Source organism: Elgaria multicarinata, chromosome 8 (assembly GCF_023053635.1).
Source record: "Elgaria multicarinata webbii isolate HBS135686 ecotype San Diego chromosome 8, rElgMul1.1.pri, whole genome shotgun sequence".
Classification (NCBI taxonomy): Eukaryota; Metazoa; Chordata; class Lepidosauria; order Squamata; family Anguidae; genus Elgaria; species Elgaria multicarinata.
In genome coordinates, this window is record NC_086178.1 from 18,193,612 (window position 1) to 18,215,547 (window position 21,936).

At 44.1% G+C, this 21,936-nt stretch overlaps 1 protein-coding gene across 1 annotated transcript in view; it reads right to left on the minus strand.

Annotated features, from left to right (window-relative positions):
- Nucleotides 1–9,316: 9,316 nt before the first annotated feature.
- The window catches only part of NAALADL2 (N-acetylated alpha-linked acidic dipeptidase like 2), a 762,753-nt gene continuing 750,133 nt past the window's right edge, over nt 9,317–21,936 (minus strand). The window contains exon 14 of the mRNA XM_063131966.1: nt 9,317–9,624. Within this exon, the coding sequence (XP_062988036.1) occupies nt 9,426–9,624 (199 nt within the window). The 3' untranslated portion in view covers nt 9,317–9,425. The remainder of the gene's footprint in view (nt 9,625–21,936) is intronic.

Genomic DNA, 21,936 nt, shown 5'->3' on the forward strand with positions numbered 1-21,936 from the left:
ACACTTGCCATTGAACGTTTGCCAAAAACTGAATTTCAAAGAAAATTTGCGGGGTGGGGGCAGTTGAATCTAAATTTACTGTAACGAAATTTCTGGCTTAACTAGAGTTGAAAGATAAGACTTTACAGTGTATAGAGTCAAATTTGAGTCCTTCATCCCCATCATTGTTCAATGCAATGATCAAGATTCCTGCATCCTCGTCTTGCATCATGATTGCCATTTTTTCCTGTTACATAATTTTATTTAGATTCAATACATATAACGTGTCTTTGTACCAAAATGAGCATTAACAACTGCTTATAGTAAAATAGAACTAAACCTTATTTAAATACATAATCAATTGATAACAGCTCAAAAATCAAATAATCATAGAATCATAGAATAGCAGAGTTGGAAGGGGCCTACAAGGCCATCGAGTCCAACCCCCTGCTCAATGCAGGAATCCACCCTAAAGCATCCCTGACAGATGGTTGTCCAGCTGCCTCTTGAATGCCTCTAGTGTGGGAGAGCCCACAACCTCCCTAGGTAGCTGATTCCATTGTCTCACTGCTCTAACAGTCAGGAAGTTTTTCCTGATGTCCAGCCGGAATCTGGCTTCCTTTAACTTGAGCCCGTTATTCCGTGTCCTGCACTCTGGGAGGATCAAGAAGAGATCCTGGCCCTCCTCTGTGTGACAACCTTTTAAGTATTTGAAGAGTGCTATCATGTCTCCCCTCAATCTTCTCTTCTCCAGGCTAAACATGCCCAGTTCTTTCAGTCTCTCTTCATAGGGCTTTGTTTCTAGACCTCTGATCATCCTGGTTGCCCTCTTCTGAACACGCTCCAGCTTGTCTGCATCCTTCTTGAATTGTGGAGCCCAGAACTGGACGCAATACTCTAGATGAGGCCTAACCAGGGCCGAATAGAGAGGAACCAGTACCTCACGTGATTTGGAAGCTATACTTCTATTAATGCAGCCCAAAATAGCATTTGCCTTTCTTGCAGCCATATCGCACTGTTGGCTCATATTCAGCTTGTGATCTACAACAATTCCAAGATCTTTCTCGTTTGTAGTATTGCTGAGCCAAGTGTCCCCCATCTTGTAACTGTGCATTTGGTTTCTATTTCCTAAATGTAGAACTTGGCATTTATCCCTATTAAATTTCATTCTGTTGTTTTCAGCCCAGCACTCCAGCCTATCAAGATCACTTTGAAGTTCGTTTCTGTCTTCCAGGGTATTAGCTATCCCACCCAATTTGGTGTCATCTGCAAATTTGATCAGCGTTCCCTGCACCTCCTCGTCCAAATCATTAATAAAAATGTTGAAGAGCACTGGGCCCAGGACTGAGCCCTGCGGCACCCCACTCGTTGCCTCTCCCCAGTTTGAGAAGGTTCCATTGATAAGTACTCTTTGAGTCCGATTCTGTAGCCAACTGTGGATCCACCTAATAATTGTTCCATCTAGCCCACTTTTAGCTAGTTTGTTAATCAGAATGTCATGTGGTACTTTGTCAAAAGCTTTGCTGAAGTCAAGATATATGACGTCCACAGCATTCCCACAGTCCACAAGGGAGGTTATCCTATCAAAAAATCAGATCATTTTAAAAAAAACAACAAAGAAAACAGCAGTGAAAATTCAAACAATTAGTTCTGCCTAAATTAGGGATTTCCATTGCTGGAAATCCGGCCCTTTCAGAGCTCACTGGAGTTCTGTGCCATGCCTGACACAGTTTGCATTTGTGAGCTGAGCCATAGGTTTTCCCCAGGAGATGGGAATCGTGTGTGCGTGTGTGTGTTTTAATTTGCTGAAATAGAGGTTTGCACAAATTGTAGGATGCAATCTGTCTAAATTGCACGAATTACAGGAATTGCAGGTGAAATTTGCACAGATCGCTATGCAAATTTTAAAAATGGAAAATTTGCTAACTGGTCTGACTGGTTGCAGACTGAGTCAAGCCAGCTAGCAGAAGATGAGGCAAAGTTCGGGGTGGGGAAGCCAATGAAAACTCACTGAGTTCCACCCCACAACCAGATTCCTGCCTAGCCTTAAATCTTGCTGGAATAATAATAAAAATGATTTACAACACAGTCATGTACAGGTCCAGTCAGACTAAGTTCCACTGATTTTAATGGGGCTTACTCTCAAGTTTGGATATAGGCTTATAGCCTTAATGATTCATCTAAAGTCTCCATAAAAGCAAAGTTCCATAACTGTGGTGCCAGTACAAAAAAGGTCCCACTCCACAAATCTACCTGATAGGGAGGTTGTGGGCTCTCCCACACTAGAGGCCTTCAAGAGGCAGCTGGACAACCATCTGTCAGGGATGCTTTAGGGTGGATTCCTGCATTGAGCAGGGGGTTGGACTCGATGGCCTTGTAGGCCCCTTCCAACTCTGCTATTCTATGATTCTATGATGGAATGCAACCATGTCTGCCCAAAGCATTTTATCATAAGTCAGGCCTGCACACATTATAGCCGCCAAAGCCAGAAACATCATACCAATGGCAGCAGGCCACTAGTGGCTCAATAAACATCCTGTATTTGTTTCTAGTGGCCAGTCCCAGCATCAGAGGTGGGCACTGTTACATGGTTGCTGATGGCCTGAGCCACCAGAATGGTCTGCTGCTAACCGTGCCACCAATCCAAAATACTCGCTGCAGTCAGCCAGTCAGTCTTCAGCACTGAACAAAAGAAAGCCAACAGCTGCCCAGTGCTGGAATTCTGGGTGAATCTGGCTGGGTCCTGACATTTTAATTTCCCCACAATACCTCTGGGGCCCCAATGCATTGCTCTAGAGCAACACTATGTCAGGGCAACAGAGGCATTGTGGGTAGGGTGACGATATGAAAAGGGGGACATAATACCTGGAGGGCCACAAGCTGTCCACTCCTGCTCTATTAGAAAACAGATTTACTACTATATTTTTAAGACCCCATGTATCTATAATGTGTGTATATCTGTCTTTTTCCTATCATAAACTGCAATCCAGCTATGAATAAATACAAATAGGATCAAGTTGTGTAATATGTGCACATATTTCTACAGTACTCTGAAGGGTTGTGTATGTGTGTGTTGTGATTATATCTACATGGCCTTAATGAGCATACGCTACAGATTTTAAGTTGTTTTTCCTAAGGTGTTAAAAACAATTTATAACCCATCATGAGCGTAATACCCAAATCCCCGCTCCCCCGCTTACTTATTACTTGTCTGACTTGATTGTATTTTATATTCTTTATGGGCCCACTAAAATACGTACTAATAAAATCATGTTAGCTTTTTCATTATCATTTCATTTTCATCCACCTTAAACATACAAATATACCAGCCATAAAGTTTTCCAGCTGTGGGATTATTCAACACTGCATTTGTTATGCTGGATACTGGCACCTGACATATGAGAGGCTAGCGAAGAGTCTGGATGCCTGCTGAAATGTTATTTTTAAGAGAAAATTTAATTTATTACCGGTCAATGGCAAAATTAATTCAAATGTCATTGCTTATTATGATTTACCAGCACCTTGCTTTATTGATGCTGGGCCTGAGAGGAGATTTCATATCAGTGGATGCAGTCCTTAGCATACCTACTTGGATGAAAATGCCATTGAAATCAATGACACTCACTTCAAAATACTGGTAGAAGGATGTGTCAGTTTCACTTTCTCCCATATTGGAATTTCTAAAATCTTTCCGTCTTGAATAGGAAGAAATTTGCAAATTTTGGTAAATTCTTATTCCAAACTGAACTGAACTGAAATTATTACCTATGTCTGCATAAATATGGTCAGGATTGAGTTGAATAGCTAGAGAGGGAAAGTTGTGCATATATACTTGCCGAAAACTTCCTGACTATTAGAGCAGTACGACAATGGAACCAGTTACCTAGGGAGGTGGTGGGCTCTCCCACACTACAGGCCTTCAAGAGGCAGCTGGACAACCACATGTCAGGTATGGTTTAAGGTGGATTCCTGCATTGAGCAGGGGGTTGGACTTGATGGCTTTGTAGGCCCCTTCCAACTCTACTATTCCATGATTCTATGAAACTAACAGATGTCCCCAATTCTTCTGCAGACACTGGTATTATATATGTATAGACTGAACTCAAGAGGCTGGCAAAACAGCAGGAAAGAGGAAGCTGGTCACCAAACAACTAGCCATGCTCTCTCCTTACTAGTGGCAAGGGAGAGATGACTTGGGGTGGGGTACATTTGGGGGTGTCCTGGTGACCTTCACAAATTGGGAGAGAGGGGAAACCAAACCCATACCTTAACACCGGCCAATCTAGTTATCAGCCACTCTTCTATATCTAATACAGAAGGTTGCTACTTATTTGGGGCCTTGTCCTGTTGCCAATCTTAGCAAAACTCATATGGAGCTTATGTTAGAGTGTAGGATTAAATATGAACTGTGAGAAGTAGGAGTGAGCGAACTTGCCCTCGTCCACCTTCTGAGGCTCATCTTGGTCCAGCGAGTGCTCAGAAGCTGCCCACTGCAGCTTGCAAAATTGCACACTTCCCCCAATCCATTAATGGTGGTCATTAATGGTGCATGATTTTTGGAGGCACCCCCCACTGCATCAATGGCAGCTGTAAAGGCCCCATTAATACAAGGGTAAAGCCACTTAACACACACACGCTTAAGACAAGAGTTCTGTACCATTGGTCTGTGAGTGACTATAGCAACATTGAAGTGTACTGACAACTGTTGGAGCCCATGACACATCTACACCAAGCAGGATATAACACTGTGAAAGTGGTATGAAAGCGATATATGGAATGTATCAATAGGCCCCAACAGTTGTCAGTCTACTTCAATACTGCTATAAAGCAGTAATGAAGATCCTGCCTCCATAAACTGCTTTCATACCACTTTCATAGTGATGTATCCTGCTTGGTGTAAATCTGGCCCATGACATTCTTTTTCAATGCCTGTTTCCAGCTGGCTTGCCTCCCAATCTGGCAGGTGAGTTCACGCATCAACTGTCATAGGACATCAAACATCACAGACAGAAATTTTCTTATCACCTTGGAGCCTGACTATGCATTCACTTCTCCACCTGAATAACAGGCGCTGAAGGCTCTCACAGTACAGAGAAAGCTCTTGACAGTCAAGGAAAACTGGAGGGATTTTCTCTGTGCTGGCCCAAGAGTTTTTTCTGCCTCAGGCAAAGGTCAAAATGGCACCTTCTCCCATTTCATGTGTGGAAGTTGACTTCTGCCATTGACAGTTGAATCTAACTTGACATTGGTGGTGTGCCAGGGTCTTCCACTGGCTTGCTTAGGGGATGTAGAGCAGGCTGAATGGGACAGACAACTCGGTCCTCTGACATCTTGATGGCACTTCCCCACACCCAGCATCTGCCACCTAAAGTGACTCCCTTCCTCCACTTAATGGTAGGGCTGATCATGTATTTCCTATCAAGTCTTACGAAATGGAAAGATGGTGCTTCTGGCTGGCTGGCTTTTACACTCTCTTACCTTTAGTTATCTCAGTTACCTAATCACCTTTGTGCTTTCCTCCTCCAGATTTCCTAGACTATTGGGAAGTAGCCATCTGGGAGTCAGAGTCACCATTTCACACAATGAATTGGATTTAAGTGATGATTCATGGGGATGTTTCATACATGACAAGCTGCCCTCCCCTACACTGCTGCTTCTGGAGTTCACAGGGTCACCTCTAGGCTTCCAGTTAGCCTGCATTTCCATGGAGCCACTGGTTATTTTAAATGGTTCTTCTAGTTTCAAGCCACCAAAAACAACTGGACACCAGGAAAAAAACTTCCTGACTGTTAGACCAGTACGACAATGGAACCAATTAGTCAGGGAAGTGGTGGTCTCTCCCACTCTAGAGGCATTCAAGAAGCAGCTGGAGCTGGACAGCCATCTGTCAGGTATGCTTTGAGGTGGATTCCTGCATTGAGCAGGGGGTTGGAATCGATGGCCTTATAGGCCCCTTCCAACTCTACTATTATATGATTCTATGGTTCTATATTTAATACAGGGATTTTCTGAATACAGGCTATTTCAAGCCAAAGGTATATCCAGAGGATATATCCAGATTCTATGGCCCCAATACTGCAGGAATTGTTAATCTGATTATACTAAGGTAACCCAGAAAGGGAACACTTTTGATAGAGAATAGTTCTTATGGTCTGTAAAACTTATCATTTCACCCTCAAGCATGTGTTGATTACCCCAAATCTTTTGAATACATCATCAAAATAGATATTCCAGAAACTGCTCCTTAAAACAGAGGTGGGAAACCCTTTGTTGGGTACATACCAACAAAACTAAAGGCAAAAAAGAGGCACTGCCACACACACACACACACAACAACAACAACAACAACAACAACAGATACAAAAAGGGGAAGACACTTAAGTGGAGCATTTCCCCCCCTTTACTGTCTCTGTAAACCACACTTTCAGCATATGTCTCCTCAAAAAATAAATTTCATTGAAATAAATTGGACTTAAGAATGTAAGAAGAGCCATGCTGGAGCAGGCCAAAGGTCCATCTAGTCAAGCACTCTGTTCACACAGTGGCCAGCCAGCTGCAACCAGGAACCCACAAGCAGAACGTGGTGCAACATCACCCTCCCACCCATGGTCCCCAATAATCATTTTCATTAACCTCCCCTCCTCCTCAGTTGACATACAGCTAGTCAACCACCCTTTCTCGCTCTCTGTAACAAACTGGTACTTAATTTTCTTTAATTTTCTTTCAACTTTCCTCTTCCTCAGGGGACATGCACTTATGCATGGTGTGTGTGTGTGTTTAAAACCAGAGAAGTCTGGAGGCTCTGATTTTGATGGGGTTGTAAATCCATTTTAGACAGAACTCAAAAGGAACTATTCAAAGTCTTTCACCCTATCCCTAAAATAGGTTCAGCACCTTGGATAGCTCTACTGTAAAACTCATCTCCATTCAGCAGTTGGGCATGGAGGATCAGTTGAGATGCTCAATCATAGAATATACCTCATTGAGTGTTGAGTGGATGCTTTCCTCACCACTCTTTGTAGTCAACCCTCTGTGAGTCTGCTTGAAGAATGTATGGCATCCACACTCAGATGAACAGTTGTGGTGGGTCAGGGGGATTTTTTTGGGGTGGTGGTAGTAGGGCAATTGACAGAGTGTGCCATCTCCAGGGAGAAATTCATCAGGAGCTGTAATGATACTGTGACTCCTGTCTTACAACAAGGATTTGGTGTTTTGTTTTTCTGGCAGAAAGTCAGCAGTAATGTGCCTTTGTAAATGTGTGAGGGGGAACAACCACACATTTCTAAAACTTCCAAATAATAAATGTTCCATCCATGGTCAATGTCAGGAAGGAGCATGGGGAGATCATAAACCCTAATATGGATTCAATAAGGCTGCATTTAAGGTCTCATTCAGAATCATACATTAGGTGACACCTCAGATCTTCTCTCTCCAGGATTCTCCTGCACATTTCTCATATCGTAGCTAGAGCATGATCAAAGGCTATTGACAACAGCACTCCTTCCTTAAGTTCTTACATCTCTGATCCACCAAAAGTCCAGGCAGCGAGGGGAGCCCTGTCATTAGACGACATGACACTCAAAAGGTTTATTGTAGAAAAAGCCAGTTCCATGTCCCACTTCTGATTCAGATTCAAAGTTTGAAATTTGAAGGTTACAAATGTATGCACCAAGCAAATCTAGCATCCAGAAGGTATTTAAAACCAGGATGAACTTTGGATAAGCATGGAGAATAGTGTTTGTATACATATAACCATCTTTTCAACCTCCCTGTTAGTTGGGAGTGATCATGAATGGAAGGGGCATCTCTCCACCAAGAAGTACTCTGACATTTCTGGTGAGCACCTCAGGTCCCTGATTATACATAATACCACTTTGTAATCCAAATGCATTAATATTGCCTCCATATGTCACAGGCCATCTTAGTGCAACTCGTAGTGCAGCACGCTCCGACACCCAAAGCTATTAATCTGTGAACATACATTGGTGAAAAATATGTATTTGATAGGAACTGGTACACTGTTTCCTCTCAATCTGGAAACGGTGTACCAGGGTACCCATTAAGTTCATCATAGATATACAACTTTTTGGTTGCAACCTCTTGATGGATACCTTGACTCTGAACGCTACCAGTTTCAATTCCATGGAGAACATCTTTCCTAACACTTGGGACAGCATCCAAGAAGATGGCATGAAAAGAAGTTTAATTATAGTTTCCTGTATATAACAGCTGTATTTTCCACCCCCAGCTGTATACAATATGACAGCAACCATGTGTCCTATGCATGATGCCACCTTGGTTGTGGTCAGAGGCTTTACTACTGATAAGTAGTCACATCGAAAATGTCTGGGTTTCTGTCTCACTTACTCATACATGTGCAGTATGGGCATTGCACTTAAGTATTAGGAAAACACCATGGTCACCACTATGACTGGATATCATGGCAATCACCAACATTTTCTGATTCTGACTAATCTTAGTCATCCACAGGAGACACGATCAAGTCGCAATCCATCTGCAAGTCAAATGTTTATAAATAAGGAAGGGTTCAGTGAATCCTGAAAGTATTTATTGTTGAAGTGTAATCAGCACTGTGTCACCTGGAAGGAGCCCTCCACACTTTTCTGGATTTCATGGCCTGGACCCACTACGGGAACAAAGAGGTTTTCATTAGTCCCTAATGCCACACATAAACTTTTGAAACGAAGGAGAGTTTCAAAACAGTTTGTGATACGGAAGGGTGGTCTGTGATTCAATGGAAAAAGGAAAAATGTGACTGGGTGCATGTCAGTCCAGCGGATGAAAGAAGTTATCTAAATGCTGGCCAACATTTACAGTATATCAGCCTTGTATTTAAGCACTCACCTGATAGCCATAGACGACAAAGAATGCCATGCTGGGGAATGAGTGGGCCAGGGGAGGAGAGATGCAGTCCACCATTTCTCCCCTGTGCCTAGAACAGAAATTGAGCAGGTTGTCAAAAAATGGGAGCCCTTCCTCTCTGCACAGCATAGAAATGCAGCAGGCTGCTGCAGGAGGGATGGAGCCAGCAGGCTAGTAAAATGTTTGCAGGCTAGTAACTTTACAAGGCTGATATATTGGCAAGTCTTGCTCACTCTCTATAGAAACAGACACACAATCAGTGTCCGTGAGCATTTAAAAAATACACATTCCGAAATAGAAGTACTCAATAAATTGCTGACAGTGCAAAAGTCTGCTTTAGATTCATCTAAACTTACAAGATGGTGACTTGAAATGAAGACTCGCCCAATCACCCACTTTAAAATAAAAGAAAAAAAAAAGAATTGAAAACAAAAGAAACCTTTCAATCTTACAACGTTTCTGGTCCAACTGGAAAGTTTTCCTTTGCAAAATGTAAACAGAGTTCTCAATCGGGCACCTGCGTGCACTCCCACATGTGCACTTACGTCAAAGAGGCCCTTTCTTCATTGGCTTCCCACTAAGGCAGCCTCAAAGACATCGAGTCCTGCTTTGAAATAAACCTGAGCTGAATTGAAGCTGTTGAGCACTTTTGACAAGGCTGCTTGGAGAGTCTCATTTGACTGATGTAGCTTGCAGTGTTCCACCGCCTCTAGCAGTACTGAAAATTGGTGTGTCCTTTCATCCAGTCTGTAAAGGATGTTTCTGAAAGAGAACAATGGGAAACGGTAAACGCTTGACTCAGACAGATGAAAACAGGTATCTGAAAATCATCTGAAATCATCAATGATGCCCCCAGGTGGCAGCCACGTTTTACAAATGATACACATTACCTACTGTAACATTAACCCACGGCAAGCTCAGAACTTGAATGTGTATATTTTATCTGCCTTCCCAGAAGTGTGCCCCTTCATCGCTCCAGGAGCATACATCTACAAATCTTATCAAAGGAAACATCGTCAATCAGGATGAAATATATATCACAACCTCAGCCGCGTGACATCCCTCTAGCAGCTGCCAACATTTTCTCATTGAAAAGAATAACATCTCGATCCCATACTCAATAGCCTTTACACCTCTCTGGGGTATCCCTTTCCCCTTAGCACTAAAGTATGTCTTACATTGCTGTTAGGAGGGCCATACAACACCTTCTCAATGATGTTCCCAACATATTATCACACCATCCAAATGTGACATCATAGCTTTGGGACAGTGAGTCACACAATCAGATATGCAGTTTTCAGAAGGTGAGGATTTATATTTAGTTTTCTACCCAGGTAATGTACAATAGGTGGATGGACTTGCTATTTCATAGAGAGCTGGTTTATTGGTTAATCGATGCCCCACTGTAACAGATGATCAGCTTACTATGACACAGTGCCAACTTATTTCACCTTGTTCTATAGTATCTGTATTGCTCATCACCATTCCCCATGTAAATAGCTGACTAGCCTTTTATTGCCCACATGGTGGTAGGGAATTGTTTAACAGAGTTCTCCATACTAATAACTGATCAGTGTGCTGTTTCACATTGATGCCAAGCTAATGTGCATCTTCCTTTGCAGGGTCACTACCGAAAAAGCCCTGTCATTTGCCCAGAGTTCAGGCAATTCTTGATATATTTGAGATGCTTGTCTGCAACTGTGAATGCACAATTCACAATATCACAAAATTGAAATTCATACATAGGGGTGGGCAAAGCCGCCTGATATCTGCTCTGGGAAGGGGTCCAATGCAGGGAAATCTGGGTCACTTGGGGCCTCACAGATTTCCCCAGAGTCCTGGCACAACCACTAGAGTTTACATGGGTTATAAAAGGTATGATAGGCTAATGGTGGCTGCCATTAGCCTATCATGGGAAAATTGCAGCCATAAATGGCCACAATTTACATAGAAGTAAGTGCTTTATAGCTGCAAATGGCTTGTATTTATGGCTGTAGTTTTCCCCCACTATAGGGTAATGGCAGCTGCAACTAGCCTTTTGTGTGTTTTATAAAGATGGAGAGCCACCCTGTGCAAAATCTGAGGATGTTCAAGTAAGGGGTGGGGGGTAACCTGCTGCAGACTCTGGAGGTGAGATTTCTGGGAATCCAGTCTCAATAGTGTTCTTTGCACATCCATAATCATACATATCTGGTATCTGCATCCGTAGCTACAACAACAACATTACTTCCAGCACCTCCTGAAAACAGCTCTATTTCAGGAAGCATTCCTTAACTGACAGCAATGCTTTTTACAGGCATTCTGTTGTTGCTGCTACTGCTGCTGCTGTGGTTGTTGCTTAAAAAGTATAATTTTAATGGTTTTTTAATTTTTGTATCTTTTACTGTTTTTTATCTTTGTGCTGGTCTATGACTGAAATAAATAAACAGTGAACAGTTTTGTATCTTTTACTGGTCACCACTCTGGAATCTGTTTTGGATATGGAATAGTATACATATTTTGTAAATACAATAAATAAATCATTATCATAATAAAACATTTATTTATTTACTTATTTATTTAAATTTATTAAATTTATATACCGCCCCATAGCCAAAGCTCTCTGGGCGGTTTACAAAAGTTAAAAAACAGTGGACATTAAAAAGTATACAAAATTTAAAATTATCAAAAATATAAAAACAACAGTATACAATATCCATTTTAAACAACAACAGTTCTGGGGTCCATTAAAAAACAAACAAACTTAGCATATAAATTGTTAAATGCTGTTAAATGCCTGGGAGAAGAGAAAGGTCTTGACCTGGCGCCAATAAGATAAAAATGTTGGTGCCAGGCGAGCCTCATTGGGGAGATCATTCCATAATTGGGGGGGGGCACCACTGAAAAGGCCCTCTCCCTTGTTGCCATCCTTCGAGAGTACAGTTAAGAAAATTCAGAGACAAAGCCCTTAAAAATTGATGGACACAAATATGAGTGCTGTTGCAGATCAGGCAATGTCTTTTCATTTTCATGACAATAAGTTAGTTCCCAAATTACTTTTGGACAACCTAAGTTGTCCTCAAAGTTTGGACACCCCCAGCATTTTGCATACCACATAGATTCAGAGATTCTTGGAGGGGGATGATGTTTCTCATTGCTGGAAATGTGTACTACTTTGGTTTTCAAATGATAGAACTCCAATTGAATGTTGTTCCCCTGGGCAGGATAAATCTTACCAGTAGATGACCTTAACTGGCAATCTATGATGGTACTACTGTTTGGGGGAGCAGTTCTATTGGTATGGAAACTGATCTTTTTCCTCTGATGCTATCCCATAAGGGTATGATGTGTGCCAGGTGTTGGCCAGGTGAAAAACACCCTACTCATTTGTTTGTGATATTTACAGAACAATTCTATACATGGGCACCACACTTCAAGAAGGACGCAGACAAGCTGGAGCGTGTTCAGAGGAAGGCAACCAGGATGATCAGGGGTCTGGAAACAAAGCCTTATGAAGAGAGACTGAAAGAACTGGGCATGTTTAGCCTGGAGAAGAGAAGATTGAGGGGGGACATGATAGCACTCTTCAAATACTTAAAAGGTTGTCACACAGAGGAGGGCCAGGATCTCTTCTCGATCCTCCCAGAGTGCAGGACATGGAATAATGGGCTCAAGTTAAAGGAAGCCAAGTTAAAGGGGGATGGACATCAGGAAAAACTTCCTGACTGTTAGAGCAGTACAACAGTGGAACGAGTTACCTAGGGAGGTCGTGGGCTCTCCCACACTAGAGGCATTCAAAAGGCAGTTGGACAACCATCTGTCAGGTATGCTTTAAGGTGTATTCCTTCATTGAGCAGGGGGTTGGACTCAATGACCTTATAGGCCCCTTCAAACTCTACTATTGTATGATTCTATGAGTCTATGTCTGCTCATAAGTAAGCCCTAGCATAGGTATGCAATTCTACAGGAATGAATATATATATATATCCCACACAGTGTGTTTCCACTAGGTTTCTGTGGGTCTGTTATAATAGGTATTAAATGTTATCTTAAAGCAAGTGCAATCATTACGCTAATTAGAGCAGCATGTAAATATCATAAATCTCTACTCAGGGGTGCTTTTGATTGTAAACCAAAGTGTGTGATGTTGGCAAATATTTTTTCTTTAAAAAAAAAGGTCAGTGAATGATTGCAGCTAGAACTTTGTTCTCCATCACATACAAAGGATTTCATAAAATGAACGGATGGGGGAGGGAAAAAAATAACAAAAGAAAGCAGCTCCGCCAAGGCACTCCATTAGTAACTTAATTACATGACAAGCCCAGTGGCAACTCCAAATTAGTAATAAAACTGCCAGCGACAGTCACCCAGAAGACTACCAGAGAGTATTTTCTGCAGATTACTATCAGAGCCATCTAATTACCATTCGAAGAGAGGGATTGACTTAAAAAAAAAAGTGACAGGAGAAATGGCAACTTAGAAAGTGCTGTTTGAAATCGTTCCTTTATGGCCTCCTTTCCATAAAGAGCATAAGTTACCCTCAAAAGGAACTAGATCTTGCATAACACTAAAAAATTTAAGATCCCCGCTGTTTCTAAACTTGGGTGTAAATAAATCATTTTAGCAAGACATTGGAAAACATATAGAAGGGCAGTGAAAGGTCTGATCCAGGATCAGCCCAAGAGGTTTCGTTGCTTAGGGCAACAGATAAAATTGCATCCACAGACACACAGACACATTCCATGTACAGAAGATGACTGGACTAATCAATCTTGACTGGACTAATCAATGATGATTTGAGATGCTCACCCACATCCAACTCACTGGATGTTTGCCCTGCCACCACCCACCCCCACACAAGGTGTTGTGCAAGCTTCTTGGAGGCTCGGCGAGTGTCCGCCCTCATCTGGACCTTTCATTCTGTGAAATGATGGGCACCCTCGTCTGGAGCCCATCTCACCTTGTCCGGAGCCTCCATTGTGTGCAACAATGGATTGTTACAGAAATACGTATTTTCTTCGTTGCATAAATGGCACCTCTAAAGGCGGCATTTATGCAATACTAAAGGCGTGAATGGCGCATTCATCCCTTTAATCTTGCAAAAATGGGACATAAGATCACAAGAACATAAGAAGAGCCCTGCTGGATCAGACCAAGGGTCCATCTAGTCCAGCACTCTGTTCACACAGTGGCCAACCAGCCATCGGCCAGGGATGAACAAGCAGAACATGGTGAAACAGCACACTCCCACCCATGTTCCTCAGCAACTGGTGCACACAGGCTTAATGCCTCAAATACTGGAGATAGTACAGTATGGGGCCTTTAATCAGGTGTCAATGGAGCAAATGTTCTGCATCCAACAAGCTGGGTTCAGGGAAGGCAGATGTGGGGGAGTCCATCGGACTCCAGGACCCAATTGGGCACCCGTGACATCCCTAAAGGTTACAGGGCAGCAGCATCTTCTGCCATACCTGGGATCAGCAGCCTAGCTTAGGAGGCACCATGTAGACCATGTGGCACATACTACTCTGTCCTCCAGTATCCCAGTCCTGATCTGCCTCCTGCCAGCAACTGTTGCCTGAGGCAGACAACTGAATCTGCCTAATGATAAAGCTGCCTCTGGTTTTATCAGTGGTTTGCTTCCCTTCAAAAATGTTTAGCAACAAAGGCCAACCAAAGCATGCATGTCTGGCTTTAGTAGCAACTGAGGGCCTTGCTAGACCTACCGGGTGTTCCGTGGTTGAGGAGGGGTGAAAGCGCGTTTTCTTGTATAGGTGTGACGCCTCATGGTCCACACGTGTGGGTTATCCCGGTGTTGGAGGGGGGTGTTTGCTGGAGTTTGCTCCGGCTGTGGTGCTCTCGGGTCAAGCACGGGATGCACAGCCACACCGGCCTGATTTTCAGGGTTTTTTTCCTGTCCGCGGCATGATTTACGCAAGTGCGAAAGAGCGCAATCCGCGGTGGTTGGCGGTGGCAGCGGCTGAAGTGCCGCTGCTGCTTTTGTTGTATTCTCCCCCCCCCCAGGAGCCAGTTGGAATTGGGGGATGACCCACAGGGGGCGTGGCCAGTGGTGGCAGGAGGATGGGAAAGAGTGGCATTGTTGAGCGGCAACATTGACAAGGCAGAGATGCTGTCATTTGCTTTTGGGGGTGATGATGACAGATGTATTGTGATCCAAGGACAGTTGTCTGCATGTGCTCTCTGCGCCTACATCTCCCATCTGGTCTCTGAGTTTTTCCGGCGATGACCGGCCTTGCACCCTTCCCCCCCATCCCATGGAGCCAACCCACATTGTGGTTCCTCACACGCTGGTACTCTGTCCACATGCCCTTGGTTTTAGTGCGACACTCTTCTGCGGTTAATTTATGGCCTCTCTTGCCCATCTCCCGCACCACTTGTTGGAACACATTAAAGTTGCGGTGGCTAGCCCTCAGCTGCTCCTGTATCCTCTGTTCTCCCCAAATGTCCAACAGATCTAGAATCTCCTGGTGCCGCCATGTGACCCTCCTCCCCTTCGGAGCCATTCCTGATACCTACACGTGGGTCAAGCAGAAAGAAGTGGGGCTCGTCAGTTTCCGCACCAGCGGAGGTGCGAACCCGGCGTCAGCAGCCTGCCACCGTCACTCCACCGCCCCCCAGCAAATGCAGTCATAAGGATAGGGGAGTGTATTGACACAGTGCAAAGGGGGCCCATGGCACGTGCCCACCCCCTCGGATGATACTTCCCTGAACTTCTACTTGCTGCCGCGTGGCCAATGGAAGATGGCCGCCCACCCTCGCCTGTTGCCCCCTTACACCCAGCTGCCGCGTACCCACACCAATAGGCACACAGCCCTGCCTGCCTCTACTGTGCCTGTCATTTCCCACTCGCCTTTACATCATCCGTGCACTGCAGCCTATACCACCGGCATTAGGACGGTACCTGCGGCTGCCCACCGCGACAGGCCACCAACTTCCCATTACAGTTGGATGCCCGCCTTCCCGAAAAGTTACCCACACAGAGGTAACAAGCGCCACATATCCCACACATCCACAACACCCCCCCCAACAACTCACCAGACAGTTTTTCGCTTGTCCGTTCGTTCGCAAAGCAGACCTGTTTAGTAAAAAAAAAAAAAAAGCCGCCGTGTGCCACAGCTGCACACGGGGCGCAAATGGAGGATGAGGTTTGGCCAAAACCGCTGGCCACTCCCCTTAGCGTGCCTTCTTCCTGACCAGTGCTGACCTCACCGGAAACCGCGCTGACCTCATTTCGTTCCACACCTCCGCCGCCCGTATCAAATTAGTGCGCGCCAACAGGAAAAAGTGGGCTTAAAGCTGTTTCATAAAACACGGCACAACAGAGATTTCACCACAGGATGAACACGGATCCTGGTGAACGTCATGTGGACCTGTAAGGATGATGCCAGTATGTAACACACGCTACAGCCCCGTCTAGCAACGGCCTGAAATTCATTGAGATGGACCCAGATTTAGGCATGTATGCAGAGATTCCAACTCCTTCCTCGCTTCTACAGAGACGGTTGGGGGAACTTTCTGAATAGGGTAGGCAGTGGTGCTGGGGAAATCTTCCCATAGAGATTGGACTGAATTCTAGAATGTTTGGGAGCCCCCGAATAAGTTTTTACTTTTTGCATTCAAAACAGCATGAGTACAAGCTTGCTATACATGTTTGAAGTAAAGTTATTCTACAGTTTGGGATCTGGTAGGAACTAGCTGTTTTGGTAAGGTAGAAATCTGTGGAGCAAATATTCACCATTTAAAAATCCTATTATGTTCCAGTAGATACTGGTAGTGGTGGCTTTTTCATCCTTCATCATCACAATGTTGAGGATCAGTGAGCTGTAGCTACATGATGCTGTCACTTAAGACAAATGAGGGCAATTCAGATTGAGGGCAATGCTAATGAGTAATCATTTTTGCAGGTAATTCTGAAAAAAAAATGGCTGAAAAGGAGGTGGATTTTACAGGCAGGAGCAAATACGTTTGTGGATTCCTCCCCCTGCCCTCATTTTGGCTGATATCTAGTTTCCAGTTATGGCTGGCTATATTAAAAATGTATCAAGAAGGAAGGCTGCACCACGAAAAAAGAATTCTGACAAAGGCCAAAACAATGGGTGCAAGGCAGATTCAAGTATCTGAGCTCCTTCCCAGAGGCAAAGTGGATAGATTTAGAGCATGAAACTACTCATTCAGAGCACTAGTCTATCATGGTTCATAGATCAGCCCTGTTTACTCCAAATCGCAGTGCCTCTCCAAAGTCATGGGCAGATTTAACCCAGATTTATACATCTCTACCTAAGATCCTTTTAACTGGGAAGTCAGGTACTGAACATGAGGCCTTTGTGGAGCTCAAGAATGGAGTGGGGGGAAAGGATACTCTTCACCTGGGTCCAGAGATCCAGCGGGCAGACAGCCCAAGCTGAAACCATATTACCATGAGGAGAAAAATGGGTTAGATTGCAGAACATGTTTAAGGTATTTTGGGAAATGCATTTCCCTGTATGTACCTGTTTTCCAGATCTCATGAGGTTTGCTGGAGTGGTAGAGTGAAGTAAGACACATTGGGCAGGATCTGTCTTCCATTCTGTTCATGGAAGCTGCCTCTGCCCAATTTTCAGGGATCGCTCAGCCCATTCAGCACGGTTTTTTGACCCTTTGTGTAGCTTTTTCAGGATGCTGAACATGTGGCCATGGGGAAGAGGGGGGCAGGGATGTTTCCTTCTGCCAGACCAAGTGTACATGGCTAAATCTGGATCCAATCTATTCTGAAGAGTGAATTGATGGCCCAGGGCCAGGCCCTTCTCGAGAATGCAAACTTTGTGCTTATGCGGTTAAGCAGTGCTATGATCACCAGAGGATTAGGATTTAGGAACACAAGAGAAAGGATGCTGTGAGCATCTGACTGGGTCTGGGAGTCCAATGGACTCCCCACTGCCCACCCCCTGCCCCACTTGCTGAGCCACAGGGCTCCCAGACCACCTGTTGAGCCTTCTAGAGCTCACACAGGCCAGTGGGTGGCAGCAGTGACTTCACAAATGCCTACTGAGTGCAGGCATGGGTGAGTCCATCCATCCCTGCAAGAGAGCTGTGTCCATTCCAGAAGGCTCTAGGCTCCCATGTTGAAATATTTTAGTGACATGGGGCATGATGAAAATGATCTAAAGTCAACAGAAAGGATCCAAGGACATGGGACAAGGCTGCATCACCAACTGAGAAGGAGAGAAATCCTCTGGAAATCCTCTGCTCTGCCCATACTCCGCTCCTCTTTGCCCCGGAGCTCCGGCTCCGAATCGGAGCTCCACAGTGGAGGGGAGTGGTGCCAGGTAAGGCCGGGAGAGGAGGGCGGGGGGGTGTTACCAGGCTCTGCCGCTGTCGCCACCCGTGCGGCGATGGCGGCAGAGCCCGGTAAGGGACCAAGGGGGAGGGGGGCCTTACCTGCCTCCGTCCGCGGTCCGTCGGCTTCTTCAATTGAGCCCGCGGTTCAGCCAGGAAGTCTGGGCCGCAAGTGCCCGCGGTTCAGCCAGGAAGTCTGGGCCGCAAGTGCGGCCTAGACTTCCTGGTTGAACCGCGGGCTCAATTGAAGAAGCCGACGGACCGCGGACGGAGGCAGGTAAGGGAGAGGAGAGGAGGGTTTACCGGGCCCTGCCACTGTCGCTGCATGGGCAACAGCGGTAGAGCCCGGTAAACCCCACTTACCTTTCCGGCGGAGCTCTGGATCGAGGCGAAGGATCCGCCTTCACCTCGATCCTCTTCGCCACGCTCCACCAGCCCCCCAATCCTCTTCGCCTCCGAACCCTAACCCTAACCCTACCCTGGTCCGATTAGAAGCGGAGCACATCCCTACTGTATATATGTACAGTCTATCGATTTGGGAAATCAGCATTGTGAATATGTACAGCCTATGTATATGATGTATGGGTGGGCATTTGTGGCTGTTAATTGTTTTAATTTTGAGTGAGATATTGGTATTTATATTTCAATTTTGTTAGATTTTTGTACATATGAATTTATACCTTATTTGTTTGTTTGCTTCTCTGTCTTATGCATTTGAACAAGGCCTTGTGAACTGAGAGAAAATCATAGAATCATAGAATAGTAGAGTTGGAAGGGGCCTATAAGGCCATCGAGTCCAACCCCCCACTCAATGAAGGAATCCACCCTAAAGCATCCCTGACAGATGGTTGTCCAACTGCCTCATAAATGCTTCTAATGTGGGAGAGACCACAACCTCCCTAGGTAATTGGTTCCATTGTCGTACTGCTCTAACAGTCAGGAAGTTTTTCATGATGTCTAGCTGGAATCTGACTTCCTGTAACTTCAGCCCGTTATTCTGTATCCTGCACTCTGGGATGATTGAGAGAGGGATTTGTGCTTCCCCATGTGACATGCTCTCTCAAGAACTACCAGATCAAGGCCTAATCCACACCAAGCAGGACATTGCACGGTGAAAGTGATATATAAAAGGCATGAGCCACACTACTGCTTTATAGTGGTATTGAAGTGCACTGACAACTGTTGGGCCCCATTGACACATACTGCTTTCATACCACTTTCATAGTGCTGTATCCTGCTTGGTGTAGATTAGGCCCAAGAGTCTGTTGTGCATAGACAGGGTGGAAGGACAACTGTAATAATCAGGGATATTGATCCAAGGAACAGTGGGAGCCAGAGTTGGTAGGATATACAGACCGAAGAGAGAGAGAGAGAGAGAGAGAGAGAGAGAGAGAGAGAGAATAAAGATCTAGTTTCCTCTCTCACTCACTCACACACTCTCTCTCTCTCACACACACAACATACCACCATTTGACTATAAATACAAATCATGTATAGGATAGGACTGTGGTATGTGTGTGGGAGAGGAGCTGTGTTACAAATTTGCAATGAGGCCCCAAAAGGATGCTTGTGTCTAAGCGAAACACCAGTATGGTTTGATATTTACATGATTAAAATGACATCAATCCAACATCCCCCACCTAATCACTTCTTAATACCTCCCTTCCACCTTAACTATTTTGATCACATAAGTATAATACACAGAGTTACTGTAACCTGCACAAAAAGGTTCTTAAAAGGTAAGTGCAATGCATTATTGATGACACTAATGAAATTACTACACATATCACTCATCCTTAATGGGTCCATTTCAGTGACACATCATAGCAACCTGAAAAGTACAGCACCAAACTGGGAAAAGTAATTAATAACTCCAGACAGCAATTCTGAAAGAGACAAAACCTCTTTACAAAACTGACAAATCAGCCTTAATAAACTATGGCAAAGGAACATACAAAAGGAATTTTATTAAAAGGAGAAGGAGAAGAAAGTCTTTATGAACCATTTCTGTGACTGAAAAATGTGCTCGTTGATGATAGAAATAATGGCTCTCTATTCAAACACTGTTCTTCATTAGCTGAAATGGGGATGGAGTAGGACCCATACCAGCCAGAAAGTAAGCGGCATTATACTCCATCTTAAATAAATCAAACGAGATAATGCCATGCCTCTGCAAATGGCTTCAACTATAATATACCAAAATGCAAGAACCAGATTTATTTTTCAATAATTACATCAAAGTGTTTCAGGGTTTAAGCTGAGGTACCAGTGAGTTATATTTTATGGAGTTTCTGTGTTCCTTAGGAAAGGCAGAGGAAGGAAACAGAACCGAAGAGAAGCGGATCACAGCCCTACTCTGTATGTGTGTGAACACGGCCAGTGTTTCAACCAGGCCATAGAAAAGAACTGTCCCTAATCCCAAATAACTAAAGTCGAAGTAGCTCAGATGTCTAATCACTCAGCTGAAGTAAAACGATGGGAGAAGTCACCAGAATGATCTAAAAAAGAACTGAAAGGGATATTTTAGATTCCATTTGAAAAGCTACTTGCAGAAATATTTTTTTCTACTCTATTCCACCCTGAAATATTTGTATAGCAGTGATAAGCAAAATCAATAAATTACAAATTACTGTGAGATTCTACTGACAACTACTTGACATTGAAATATGGGTTTGTCAAAAGCGGGTACAATTACAAGACATGCTGAGTTGCTCCCATGATTATAGCTATATTTGTCCAAAATTCAAATATGTTCATATATTTAAATTAATTCCCTCTCTTTCTTTGCCTCTGTAGCTTACCCTGCTTAATAACACAAATCAAGAGACAAAATGCAAGGTTATTAAGACTGTATAATCAGCCTCTTTCTAAATATATATTTGAATAATAACACAAGGCATAAATAGGATGGTGTTTCCATAGGAAATGCAGGCTAATGGCTTTTGTCGGTATTCTTTGCATTTTATGACATGGGGAAGTGGGGAATATTATTCAGCTATTAAGTATGAAGAGCAAAAGGGGTATCAGTCCAACCCTCCCCTCATGAGGTGTCTCAGCCATTCAGTCACTGTGTGACCAGACCAAAGATAAGCAGAGGTCACATGTGACATGTCTGTTACTATGCTGAGGCATTTCAGACTCCAGGTCGGGTAAACAGATGCTTCTCACTCTAAAATACTCCTTATGCATACACAATCACCTTGTGTTTTTGTATGCAGAGGGTAAAACAGAGAAACATTAAAACATCATTATAAAGTAGTGCTGAGATGAAAGTTCGAAGATGCCATCCCATACATATTGACTTGGGGCGGAGGGGGGGGATGCCTCACTCAGCTCTGTGGGGATTACTTCTGACTGAGTAGAGCGTCACATGATTGCAATGGACACGAACTTTTTTTCCAGCCCAAAAGTGGTGATGGGGGGGGGGGCAGGATTCAAGAAATATGCTGCCCATTCAGCATTTTCATTGCTGCCCCCCGTTAATGTTCCTGGCGGCCACAGCAGCAATATGGGTGCCATCCCCCCCTTTATTTTTACCCACAAGTCACCCAAGTGGGCAAAAGTGACTTCAGGAAACATTCCTTTTCTACTCTCAGTCTGGATTGGCTTCATGATGATGTACTCCACCAATGAGATTTAGCTATGTGATGAGATTTGATTACTTGATAAGGTGTAGAGCCAAATCAGATTGAAGGCAATGTTCCCTTCCTCACTCCTGTGACTTGCTATTAAAAGTTTGGGTTTTTCTAAAGCATCAAG